Source organism: Periplaneta americana, chromosome 8 (assembly GCF_040183065.1).
Source record: "Periplaneta americana isolate PAMFEO1 chromosome 8, P.americana_PAMFEO1_priV1, whole genome shotgun sequence".
NCBI classification, from domain to species: Eukaryota; Metazoa; Arthropoda; class Insecta; order Blattodea; family Blattidae; genus Periplaneta; species Periplaneta americana.
In genome coordinates this window covers 46,432,060-46,445,846 of record NC_091124.1, presented here as the reverse complement: position 1 = coordinate 46,445,846, position 13,787 = coordinate 46,432,060, and the positions used below count along the sequence as shown (strand labels likewise).

General features: G+C 36.5%; 2 protein-coding genes across 3 annotated transcripts in view; one reads left to right on the top strand and one right to left on the bottom strand.

Annotated features, from left to right (window-relative positions):
- The window catches only part of LOC138704705 (uncharacterized), a 597,313-nt gene that overhangs the window by 34,120 nt on the left and 549,406 nt on the right, over positions 1-13,787 (bottom strand). The gene's annotated exons all lie outside the window — the stretch shown is intronic.
- The window catches only part of LOC138704701 (BTB/POZ domain-containing protein 6-B-like), a 36,733-nt gene that overhangs the window by 548 nt on the left and 22,398 nt on the right, over positions 1-13,787 (top strand). For both annotated transcript variants that reach the window (XM_069832840.1, XM_069832841.1), the window contains exons 2-4: positions 3,705-3,781; positions 10,000-10,113; positions 12,800-12,933. In XM_069832840.1, the coding sequence (XP_069688941.1) occupies positions 3,705-3,781; positions 10,000-10,113; positions 12,800-12,933 (325 nt within the window). The remainder of the gene's footprint in view (positions 1-3,704; positions 3,782-9,999; positions 10,114-12,799; positions 12,934-13,787) is intronic.

Here is a 13,787-nt window from a genome sequence, read left to right as displayed (position 1 = left end):
CCCTATGTTAAAATCGGCAGCACTTCGAAGAATGTTAAATGTTATGTTTTATTTAACGACGCTCGCAACTGCAGAGGTTATATCAGCGTCGCCGGATGTGCCGGAATTTTGTCCCGCAGGAGTTCTTTTACATGCCAGTAAATCTACTGACATGAGCCTGTCGCATTTAAGCACACTTAAATGCCATCGACCTGGCCCGGGATCGAAGAAAACAACCGCCAAGATCGCCACCCGTCCGCCGTAAACGAATACGAGATGGCAGTATAGTTGCTAATGCAATTCAAATGAGAGTTATGACTCCCTATGTAACAACTAGATGGCAGGATAGTAAACCTGACAAAAGTTGTTACCGTCAAAGCCTATAAGGCCGAGCGATCTGGATATATATGATCTAGAGTTCCCGCTAATTAGCTCCTAGAATCTGCTAAACTGGTAGAAAAATCGGCCAGTAAAATATTTTTTAGGATAAATTTCAGAACACGGATACCTTCTTTTCCCTCTTATTCCAAAATTCCAATGTTGTGCACACAAAATAAATTATTATTGGCACTGAAAAGTGTCTTTACGTAAGCATGATGATGCGCATTCGACAAACATAGACAAATCTGCACTTTTTAGTATTTTAAGATACTGGTAATTGTTGTCAATGAGGTATCCATGTACTGAAATTTTCCAAGGAGGGCAGATCCATGATACGAAGAGTCAAACATCACATTGCAACCGAAGTTTTCAAGAGACAAGGTGTAAAATCCGAAGAAAAAATTAGAGTTTTGAAGGAAAGTTTCATTAAGTAAAGAGATTTGCTATGTTTCTTAAACTTTAGAAAAGTAGATATTGTTAAAAAATAAGAAATTTCCTTCAAAATAAGTAGACATGGCAACATGGTTGTTTTGTCACGCAGTGTCATGCTTCTAGATTGTGTCAATAAATGAGACTTTACCATACCTAAAGGTCCAAGTTTTCAGTAGGATTAATATTGACACAATATCACAAATCTTACGAATTGTATCGTACATTTACAATAGTATTGAAACGTGTGATTGTGACCGAACTGGTTTCATTCTTTTCCAGACCTTATAAGTAAAATACTGAGTAGCAGTATCTTTTACATCTGATTGAGATTCTGGCTAATATGTATATCTATTCAGGCAGTACATCTCACTTGACGATGTGTGTCAGAGAAAGAACAATTGTTTGTATGTATCTGAAGTCTGATTAGTGGAATATGTAACTAATCGGTGATGTGCATTGGAGGGGGAAAGAAACTGACCACTATACCCCATTATCTCCTGGCCTAGTCGCCTCATGAGCGATGCGTTATTGGTGTTACTTATGAGGTTGAAACCTGTCTTCAGACAGTTGAGTAAACAACAGTATCTTTTGTTCAGATACCGGTACTTTTGTGGAGAGTATATTTAACTTCATGGCAGCACATTGGACGACATCAAGAATCAGTTTCCCTTCTGCCTCCAATAGAAGGGCCCTTAACATATGGTTATTTACCCTGACTATAAGCAGCATAGACTGCTTAGTTCGTTAGAGGCTATACAGAGAACCCACAGACGGTTGGTTTACGTTACACTTGTAATGAATAATGATGATGAAAATTGTTTGGATGTCACAGGAAAACCAGAGTATCCAGAGAAAATCTCTGTGTTGCCTGGTCCACTGGCTTACTGAACACAAGTTACAAAGTCAGGGTACAGCAGGATTTGAACCCAGGCCTCCTAGCTTAAAGAAATGTTACATATTTACATTATTTTGTTAAAACGATCAAGACACTCAACTGTACAAAATTAAACAACACAGAAGAAACCTACAAAACAGTAAAATAATCCTTAATACAGAGCATTCCAGTGATAAGTACCAGTTTATTCTTTGCCCACTGGGCAGCATGATGCTTGAGTGACCACTGGTAACTGGGCCCTTAAACCCACAGTGCTTCACCGAATTAAAACTTACATGCATACTTACTAACCAGGGGCGAATGCTAGTCACGAAAGTTAGGCTTGCTCTTTTATTCATAGAGGAAGATGGGAGGATATAATAATTCATAATTAATAAAAATAATCAGACCCACATAAATAATTTATTTTATGAGTCATGGATCATATTCGCTTATGAGATGTAGGAGTTCGATAAGATATAACAAACATGACCAACAAAACAGTTTATTTAGTTTTTTTCGACCCTGCCAACCAATGCATATTGTTGTATTCAGCTGCACTGAACGAGCGCACATATTCTCTATAATGTGTCTTCTCTTGAATAGTCCTTCGGGAAAATGGATTTAATAATAAGGTTTCAATAACACACAATTCCGAACTCATTGCAATACTTCAAATTAATGTTTAAGAATTAATAATACATGCAGCAGCTAACATATGCATTCTGCTCATACAATTACATTGCACTCGCAAATCACAGCACATTCCCACTGTCAATACTGGTCTGTGTAACGTTAAATAGTCGTTGGTGTAGCTCTCAGACCAGAGCTTCAAACAACACATAACAGAAGCATGTGCACCTAGGACGGACTAAGGCACTTGCGCGCGCATCATATTCTCGCTTTTTCTACGTATTTCCTGTAGCTCCGAGAAACGAGCAAGCGTTGCGATACTTGCGGTGTGCAAGCTGCGGATGGTATTATTCCTATACAATATTCCAAAAATCAAAATAAATTTTAATGTACGTAATCCCATTTTGAGAAATACACATTCTACGAAAATATTGGGCTTGCGCAGCAAGCATAGCATGCCCTGAGAAATTGCCCCTGTTACTAACCATAATATGTTGTATTTAACATTAATTATTATATGTTATATTAATTTCAGAATTTTATACTCATCCTCATGACAGTAGCTGCTGGAAGTGTTTGCAAACAATATTAACTCGTTGTTCTCTGTGTTGATTCTCAAAGTTAAGTTTGCCAAGAGTGGGGCATTTTTGACTTGAACTGGCAGAGGAGCACCCTAACCTAGTGAAGAAAGCAAAATACCTACTCTTGCCCTTTCAACTTTACATTAGTGCGAGCAAGTCTTCTCTAGTATAAAACTTATTAAATATCTCAGTCTTACTTAACATTAGCCTAGGTGAATGCTTTCTTATTGCACCTTAATACATTCCATATTTTTGTGGACAAACGTTTTCACTACACTTAGAATTATCAGGTCCATATTGTTGTACTCAGTAGCGAAGCATGACAAAACTAGGCCGTGCTTTACATCGCTAAAAGGTAAACGAAATGCGGAAATGCTTCTGCTTTTAATTAACTAAATTCTAAATTGATCTTGTCCCTTCTTCGAAAATGTTTGGGAAAGCTCAGCTTACTCTGCCTACTCTGAAGCTTCGCCACTGATTGCATTTATAAATTGAACACATTACTGGTAAATAAATAAAATTAAAATAGGTTATATATAATAAAATACAGTATATTAAAAGTTACAGGTTAAAATGAATAGACTTATGTATTAGTTAGACCTTTGCACCTTATTGGTTTGAATTTGTAAATTGTGAAGGTTACGATTGATTTAGTGCCGAGACGAATAAGGCACAATAATTCTATGTCGCTGCCATCAATTCACCTTCATTGCATGTATGTAGCCATCTTTACCTCATAATAGTGGTCAATATTGTGAATTATCTTTTTAATCGATCAGTACATTGCGTATTGTAACATGGTAATTAATTTTTTTGTGTCATAGAGGCATCAGCAGGCGGTGAAGCATGTGACACAATAACCAACGAAAAAGTACAGCAATCTGAAAAAAAAAATAAAGGGGTAAGTTGATGGGAGTTGTAATATTTCTTTAGTGTCTATATTCCGTGACCGCATTATACACACTTTGTTAATAACAAAATATGAAATGTCTGAAGTAGAAGTTACCAAATTTCGCCAAAAACTATTTCTCTGTGGAACATTCACTACTGTGCCCACTGACAGGAGGAGCATATTGTGGGTGCTAGATGAAGAACGCATTGCATCTGAGGGATGGCTTGTTGGCTGGCTTTTCTGGGATCAGACCTGGGATGGATCCATTCTACATTGGTCCCTCTGTACAGTGATCCTGTGCGACAGGTGGTTTGGGTGAATCTGATGCTGGTAGGCAGGCCATTTCATTCCTAGACTAGTACCAGATGAACCCCAAGACCTTAAATCCTGTAGTAGCATTAGGAGATCGGTACTGCCAGCAAAACTTTACCCCAGCCTTTCTTTCTTACTACATAAAACTTCGTTAAGCCAGATCTCATTAAACCTCTGAGGACTGGGTATAGAAAATTACGTTGAAGGCCATGTGGGGTGAATTTAAATACTATTATAGTCACAATCATGCCATGGTATGAAAGAAAAATTTCACAACCTCGAGCGGGAATTGAACCTGCGACTTCCTGTACTCTGGTCAGGTGCTCTACCACTGAGCTATCGAGTTCGTCTCACGCCAAAGGCTTGGAATTATCCTTTCATACTGGCGACTCTGTTATAGAGTACTGTCCATAGCGTCTGATCTAGTCAGCACTGCTTATGGGTTGAAAGAAACTTTACAAATGTAATCTTCATCTTACGATGTTTGGTGACGTATACACGTCTGTTGATGTGACATATTAATAAATTTAAATACTATTATAATCACAATCATGCCATATTGTATGAACGTCCGTTGATGTGACATATTAATGAATTTAAATACTATTATAGTCACAATCATGCCATATTGTGACCATAATAGTATTTAAATTCATTAATATGTCACATCAACGGACGTATATACGTCACCAAACATCGTAAGATGAAGATTACCATGTGGGGTGTTTTGGCACTCAATTTATTTGCTTTCTTAATCTAAACATATTTTATTTAATTTAGAAGTGCGTAAGATACACAACTAAATACTTTAAACCTTACAATCTTACTCAATCTATTTTGGTGTCCTTTGAAAGCATCTTACAGTCAATAAAACAAAAGTCACTAATGGGACTGTTAATGTTTTAAGTTTGTAGTACTGTATAACTGTAGTAAATATTTACTATAAGTTAATGTTTTTAGAACATTTTAAGAAAGCAACTTTTGAATGCTAGAAACAGAATTCAAGCTTCTGTAATCATATAAACCGAAATAGAAATTGTAATTTTTCTGACAGTGTCTCACAAAAATACTGAAAATATCTCTAAATGCATTCATTTTATCAGTGGCTTTCCTCTCTTCACGCATGTTGATATCAAATCTCAGGATGCTAAGCAACACTTTGTATATAGCATTTTGTCCTCTCTGATTTGTGTAGAACTATTGTGTCCATCATTTCATCATAAAAAGTTTTTGAAAATGTTTTCAATGCTGTTAGTCTCTCATGATCAGCCAGATCACATCTAACACTCACTATGTTAGCACAATTTCTATGCATAGGTGGGTAGGGAGATCTGTTCCATTTTTCTTCATTTTTGCTGCAAACATAGATGATTCATCACCACTGGTGTCTCTTAAATCTTGATCTATTACAACATCATTTTCATCACTGTATTACCATGAAGCTCTTCATCGACGGTAATTGTATCAACAAATTCTTCCACCATTTCTGTAACATCTTCTCTTTCATAATCAAAAAACTTTCATTTGCCATTACTTCTAATGCTTCTTCAGTAAGTGAACTTTCAGAACTTTTAGACCTTCCACTTTTACGTTTTGACATTTTTACAAAATCAGTTTCTCATACGTTACATATTAGTTACCATCTACGACCTACAGATACAGTTGACTGGATTCAACAATGGACTCAAGATCCAAAAGCAATGTGGCAATGTAATGAATATTTAAATTTAAATAACCCATGCTGCTAATAATGATAAACTATATTTCTCATCGCAAAGAAGGAAAAAAAGTAACAGGCAACATAGAAAACCATGTGGGGTATTTCAACACTCCAATCATTAATAATTAATTTTATAAAGAAAATCAGAGACAAGGAGCTTTCTTTCATTGGAATGTGAAATCAGAAAGTACGTACATGTGACACATTGCAGAAGAATCATAACTCAATAATAAACATTACGGTACTATGTTTTGAGCTGAAAAAAACGATCAATGAGGTGTCAAAATACCTCACCAAGTCCTCAGAGGGTTAAACTGGATATCATTTTGGATAGGCATCAGAAGAATAAATTTGGTACAAAAATTATAGAAGTTATTATTGTACTTTCATGAGGAGAAGCTTAATTTTCGCATAGGCCCTACCTGTTGTAATTCGTATTTCTAGGGCAGAAAAAAATAATGCAAAATATGTCATGTAAGTTCAAGTCGACAGTTTTCAATTTTGCGGGTGCAGTGAAAGTTAGTGGTCAGTGCAGGAAAGAACATTTTCTATGACAGTAGAGTAAAATGACTATGACTAGAATGAAGAGGGTGATGAGAGATCTGTCACTATAAAGGGATAGAGGACTGACTCGAACAGATTTATCAAGTATGGCTATTAACAATTTCTGTAGAGCCTTGGGAAGTTCATAGGGACTTTTATATTGCTTTCACCCACTTTCCACACAAATTTCATACACCCTACATCTTTTCAAGATGATGATCATATTGAAGTTTGTTTTTTTATTCTTTTGTTACTTTAAATATTGTTCAGTCTATACAAATTTTTCTTTTAGTATAAATACTAAAAAATTCTATTTCCCACCCCCGAAGAGAGTCAAACCTAAGAGACTAGCACTCATGCTCTCCCTCGACACTATTGTCTGGCAAGAAAATCGCACGACACTATAATCTGGCAAGTTATCTTTCGTGTAACTAGTGAATTTCGGAGCAGTTCCTTAAAATGTCCTCCATTATGTTCTATCCACATGTTGAACAGATGTATGAAGTACTAGGACACACCTTATTTGAGGTCAGGAAAAGCCATGTAGCTATTGCCACACAACAATCTTGTAGCTCGGTAAGAATGCCAGTGACTTAAGGCTGGTTCACAATAAACCGGGAATGGAAACTAAAACGAGAACGGAAATAATGTTAAAATAAATGTATTTAAATGTGAGTGTTCACATTAGTTAATTATGAATGCTCACATTTAAATACGTTTATTTTAACAATTTTTCCTTTCTCGTTGTCATTTCCATTCCCGGTTTATTGTGAACCAGCCTTTAGATTTGCTTTAAGGTCGCTGCTTGAATTTTCCTTACTAGTTATTACACCATGCTTGCATTTTACATTGTTAATCTCAGTTAGCTGTCAGAATACCAATGAGAAATACATAGTTTTAAACATGGTTAGAGATACAGTATAGCAACGCATTTTCTTCATTAAACCTATGAAGTCGTACAAGTTGTGTTTATGCAAGTTTTGGCGGCATTTTCCACAGACTACAAAATCATCGAAACATTGTTTTGTTAAATTACAATATTTAATAAGTAGCGAAGTGAAGGTTCAGTTCTCTATAAGTAGAAATGTTGAACACGGCTAATACATAAAATTAGAGAGGATGAGATCTATCAAATGTTCCAGAACTTTATACTTCATTGCTATAGAATTTAATGGGGACATTTTGAGCAACTGCTCTGAAATTCAGATAAGATTCTCTACATTTCTTTAAATAAACAATAATTCACTAATTAATGCGAAAGATCACTTAGCAGACTGTAGTGCTTTGAAACGGCAAGAATGTTATCTACAAGAACTGGCAGTCTGCTAGCTCTGTATATAAGAAATGCACAGATAAAAATGGCGAGAGAAAATATATTAGGGACTAAAAATGCTATGTCATAATAGAGCAAAATACATTATTATTAATACTGTACGAAACAGTTTACAGCTATAATTAATAGTTTGTAAACATGTTGTCAAGTCCACCACTGTGGAGTAATTGTTAGCTTGCCTGACCATGAAACGAGTGGGCCCAGGTTCAAACCATGATTGGGACAAGTTATCTGGTTGGGGTTTTTTTCGAAGTGTTCCCTCAACCACTTGAATCAGAATTGCTGGGTAACTTTCAGTGTTGGACCTCGGACTCATTTCGCCTTAATTAGCATCATTTCAATAGTTACAGCTTGATCAGAGATTCGTGGGCAGGCGTGGTTCCAGGATTCGCCTACAGATGCCATCTGTCTGGAGGAGCTGCACTAATCCTAGGGAGCCATAGGGGCTTCATGAGTGGACTATGGCAAACCGGAGAGTGTAGCTCTCTTGTGTAGATGACGCCTTGGTGAGTTGCAGAGTCTATGGTGGTACGGCCTTCTGGCCAAAAGATGCAGCAGAACTCAAGCACGTGAACTGCGAACAGATGTCATCTGAGGATGCGGCATATTGACAGGAAGACAGAGGGGCGTTTCTTTTCACTTGAACTCCATCTGAACTGGATGCCATAGTCGAATCGATAAAATGGCACCAAGCAGTGAATCATGTGCTTGAAGAGCGGTCCTAAAGACTTCAAAATTATCACAAATAAGGAGGTTGCACAATAAGCCTAAAGCTGTGGGGCTTGCCTATGGACCCTCCTCCAAGTGAGAGGAAAAAAACATGTCTGTAAGGAATCCTCTGTCGCCACTGACCAGCTCCTTTGCTTATATACTTGGCAACCAAGTGCACAGTGGTATCCATTGTGGATAGTTGACACCATGTAACATACTAAGGATAATCCGATTCGTTGAACGCCCCTTTTGATCAAAATACGGGCTTCCTTGTCACTTGTGAAACCAGTGTGTCCAGGAATCCACACAAGGTTGTTTCTATTACGTAGAGATTGCTATTTCATTCTCTAGTACCTACTGAATTAAAGAAAGTGGCCCTCAGGATTGACGTCTGTTCACCAGGACCATACGTACTGTAATTCAAGTAAAGTTACAGTTTTAATTCTTCTTCTTCTTCTTCAACTTCAGGGTATAGGCCTTAAGGCCTGTTCCGACTTCAAAGATCTATCCAGCGGGTTCTAGGTCTTCCAACGCTTCTTCTACCAGTAGGTTTGTAATTGAGAAGGATTTTAGGAAGTCTATAATATTCCATACGTTGGATGTGTTCGTACCAGTTTTGTTTTTGTGCTTGTACCCGCTCATAAAGATTATATATCTGAAATCTATTGCGTATATCTTCACTTTTTTGTTTATCTAATAATGTGAGGCCTGCAACACTTCGAAGAAATTTCATTTCGCTGCTTTCTAATTTTCTCTTGTTATTTCTGTTTAGTGTCCAATTTTCGCAGCCATAGGTGAGTAATGGGACTGCAAGTGTTTTATAAAATTTTAGTTGTGTTTCAGGTAACGTTTTATTTTTTAGTGTTCTTATAATTGTTCCACACATTCTTTGAAATCTATTTATTTTTATATCCACATCTTGTTCTTTTAAGTATGTAATAGTGCAGCCTAAATATTTAAAAGATGATACCTGTTCTATAATTTCTTTATCTATGACGATTTTACATCTTAAATACTCTGGTCCCAAAAATGCCATAGTTTTAGTTTTTCTATTAGAAATTTTTAGATTATAATTAATCATACATGTTTGTAGTTTGTAGACAGCACGTTGTAGGTCGCTTTCTGACATTGCAAAAATAATTTGATCGTCAGCAAACAACATGGTGTTAATAAACAGATTATTTATCTTTAGTCCAATTGTAAGATTTCTTTGCCATTCATCTATGGCTGCGTCGATATATAAGTTAAATAATGCTGGCGATAATGGGCAGCCTCGTTTGACGCCCTGATTGACCTTAGCTTTCGTACTTGTTTCTGTAATGTTGTTAATGAGTATTTCTGTATTATTATGCATACTCTGAATTACTCGTATCAGATGGATAGGATAGCTCTTATCATACATAATTTCCCATAATTTATCACGTTGTACCCTATCAAAAGCTTTTTCGTAGTCTACAGACATCATATATGTTGGCAGATTGAATTCCCTTCTTTTTTTAATAATCTGCTGTGCAACATACACACAGTCGGAGCATTGTTTATTACGATTATTAGATGTTTGCAAAGATTTTGCAAAACTACTCTCTAATTGTCACATTTCATCCACAGAACGTGGAAACTGCTGGTGTTCCTAAAGGATCAAATTTTAAAGAAAGAGGATTAAGTGCTCTGGAATGCGGACTTTGGGTAGACTGCAAGTTTCTCGTTGGGGAAGACGAAGAGGTAGGAACTTGTTTGAAATAGTGGGTGAGTGAATTAATTAATTTAAAAAGTGAAGCTAGACACATATGTCTCAGTTTTTTTAACATTTTCCTAATTTCGTTTCGTTTTCTTACCAGTAGGCCTATCTTGTTCTAATTTCTTGCCACAAGAAAAGTTTTATAAAATGTTACAAATAGTGTTCTGGTCCCTCCTATATATTGTAATAATTAGGTCCAGAAAGTTCATGCCCTAAAACGTACAAAATATGCATGTATGCCATTAAAAACTTCAAATATGCCAGTAAATATACACTAATAAAATTCTATATTCATTGATGTCACTGATATAGGTCGAACTAGATTAGATTAAACATGTGTTTATTGTTGAGGTGTTGAATCATGTGAACTGCTGTCAAAAGAAATTCCGGTAATGAGTTGTAATTCATGATAATCACATGGTGAAGGCTTTCAATGGCTAAAAGCATCTATTATTTCCAGTGGCGGCTCGTGACTCTGAATAGGGTTGCCAACTATTTTTGAAGAAAATACGGGAGACTAAGTGGTCTACAATATTTCACATAGCTGCATTTAGATTGGCAACAGGTCATGATTGTTTGGCTAAACACCTGCATAGAATTGGAATAAATCAGTCCCCTAACTGCCCATTGTGCAAAAAATCAAACCAAGAAATGGATTCGGAACACCTCAAATCTGTGCTTCATTGGCTGGTCATGATAATATCTTTGAAAAATATTGGAGTGCAAGAGGTCAAATGACTTTGTCAAACGCCTGGCATTAGAAAACAACAACAACAACATATTTCACATAGAAACTGACAAATTATTCAATTCATTTAGCGGTACTAAAAACAATATATTCTTCATGTTAGCAGTTAGGCGTAAATTAAGAGTATTTTGAGACATTTTACCTCGTGTAATAGTTTCAAACAAATTGTAAAAATTTCCTACATGAGTATTTGAAGTTGATTGTGATTTGCAGTTCTGATTTGATTAGATGTGTCGCATTCCTGTGTCGAACATCTGTTCACGTACTGTTCATAAGAGAAAACACTCTTTGCATGAGCTTTGCTGCCTGGTATGCTTACAACACATCTCACTATTTTTTTATTTGTAACTCTAACATTGTTTGATTTTGAACTAGTGAGCCCAGAAACTATTTCTGGCAAGTATTACCTTCTACAGAGACTGTATATTTCAGAGCATCTCTGGAACAACAGAATCCATCACATAAATCACCTTCGACCACGTAAAAATTAAATGTTTCAAATAAATTTTTACATTATGCAAAAATAAGGGAGAAAGAGGCTCGAAGAGAAGGAAAATATGGGAGTAGGGAGATTGTTAAAAATACGGGAGATCCCGGGAATAGGAAGAGTTGGCAACACTACTTCTGAACCAGGTGGTGCACAATAGCCTGTGCACTAAAGAAAAACTTGTTTGTTCTAAAAAGAATTACAAAAATGTATGTAATATTCTAATTTCATTTACTAAATCGTTACTCATTGAAATCATAAAGCAAATATTTAAATGGCAAAATAGTGAATAGCCTACATCATAACAAATTCACATTCCTTACTTAAAGAGAAAATCCGCTCTTCTCTCCTTGCCACTCGCCAAATCTTTAGGTACTTGCTAGTTTAAGTCCGGGATTTTCAGGATGAAGTCTCGCTCTATGGGCAGCATTGTTAGAGCTAATAGTCTGTATTGGATGACAAATAATTTTATATGCTTCAGAGTCGTCATAGGAATTTGTAATTAGCACAATGGACAATTTCTCTGAAAGATTATTCAGTCAAAAGTCCAATCTGGCATGTTTCTAAACTCTTGTCTTGCATAAATTACTTCTAGTTCTGTTCTAACCTTTTCCGAATCCAGATATGAGTAATAATTAGTAGAATGTGTGAATAAATCACCGGCGTAGCTCAGTCGACTAAGGCGCTTGCCTTCTGATCAGGAGTTGCACTCGGGCACGGGTTCGATTCCCGTATGGGCTGATTATCTGGTTGAGTTTTTTCTGAGGTTTTTCCTCAACTGTAAGGCAAATGTCAGGTAATCTATGGCGAATCCTCTGCCTGATCTCGCCAAATACCATGCCATTATCACCCATTCCATCTATGCTAAATAACCTCGTAGTTCCTACACCATCATTAAATAACCAAGTAAAGAAAAAAAAGTTTGATTAGATTTTCTGGAAACCTTTTACTGTAGTGTGAGAACTTTTTGAGGAGGAAAAAGGATGCCGCAACAGTATATCAGTAAATTTGAATCTTTCTTTTGCATCACATGTTAATCACGTCGCAAATTTTTTTGCCTTCCAGAGCTTTCATCTTCACATCTCTTCCTTTTTCCCGTGCATTCAACTGGAATATGGCACAGTGCATCTACACTGCTCCTAAATTAAACGTTTCTCTCTCGAAGGATTTCTGATTTTTTTCTGTTGTTTTAAAATAGCATAAAAGCACAATGTTCTCCTTTTTTCTACATGCAGCATCAAAATAGTGTATCTCTGATCTTGAACTCATACCATGCAAACTATTGCTCAGGCATGTAAGAATGAAGTACCGGTAATGTATGAGAATTACAATACTTTAAACGACAAATTGAAATAAATTGTGATCATAATATGCTTCTTATATTCTGCGATATCTACAATTTATACATACGTACTTTCTAATACCACATTTTCAGGAAATAGAGGCTTGCAGTATTGTATTATCTCTTGCGAGTCCCGTATTCGCAGCCATGTTCTTTGGTTCTATGCCTGAGAAAGAACCTGTGAAGGTACCCGATGTAGAGCCTGAAGTGTTTCAACTTTTGCTGCAGTGAGTAGGCCTACAATAATACATTTTTGCTAGTGCTGTGTGTGGAATGTGTGTGTGTGTGTGTGTGTGTCTGTCCGCGGGTGCACACTCTTATTAAAATATGAATCCAACTTATTTCAAATGCATACTGCCCATTATAACTGTACCGTGAACAGCTATCAGTGTCTGAACCCATCGATGTATGTAGCCTATATATATGTACACATACACAGTGTTCCATTCAAACCTCCCTGATTTCATTTAATCATTGTTAACAAGGTATGTGGATTTATAAAATGAGACTGGTACTAAAAAAAAAAAGAGAAATTTAAAGAATTTGTATTTCATTTGTTTGAAGTTGATTGTTTCGTCACTACGTTGCGCAACAATCGCAAAAGCAAAAATGGCGACTCCACAGCAATTTGGGCAAATGGTAGTGTAGTATGCAGAGATGAAATCTGTGATTTCAACGCAATGATATTACTGACGAGTGTACGGAAGAGTTGTACCTGATGCAAAATCAATTAGGCTCTGGTTCAATAAGTTGCTTATGACTGATAGTGTCCTAAAACAATCTGGTGGAGCTCGGCGTTCCACGACAGAAGAAAAGGTGGAAGAAATTGGAGCGGGATTTCAGAAAAGTCCGAGTAAATCCAGCAGCTTATGCAGAATTCGATGCACAGTTGTCGGAGGCACATTGAATTGCCTTGATGCCTGGCAGCTGGATTTATTCGGCTGAAATCCCGTTCGAATTTCTTCCACCTTTTCTTCTTTCACGGAACTCCGAGCTCCACCAGATTGTTTTAGGACACTTAATTTCAGTAAGATAATTATTGTGACAATGAAACCAAATTGACAACCAAAATAGCTACTTA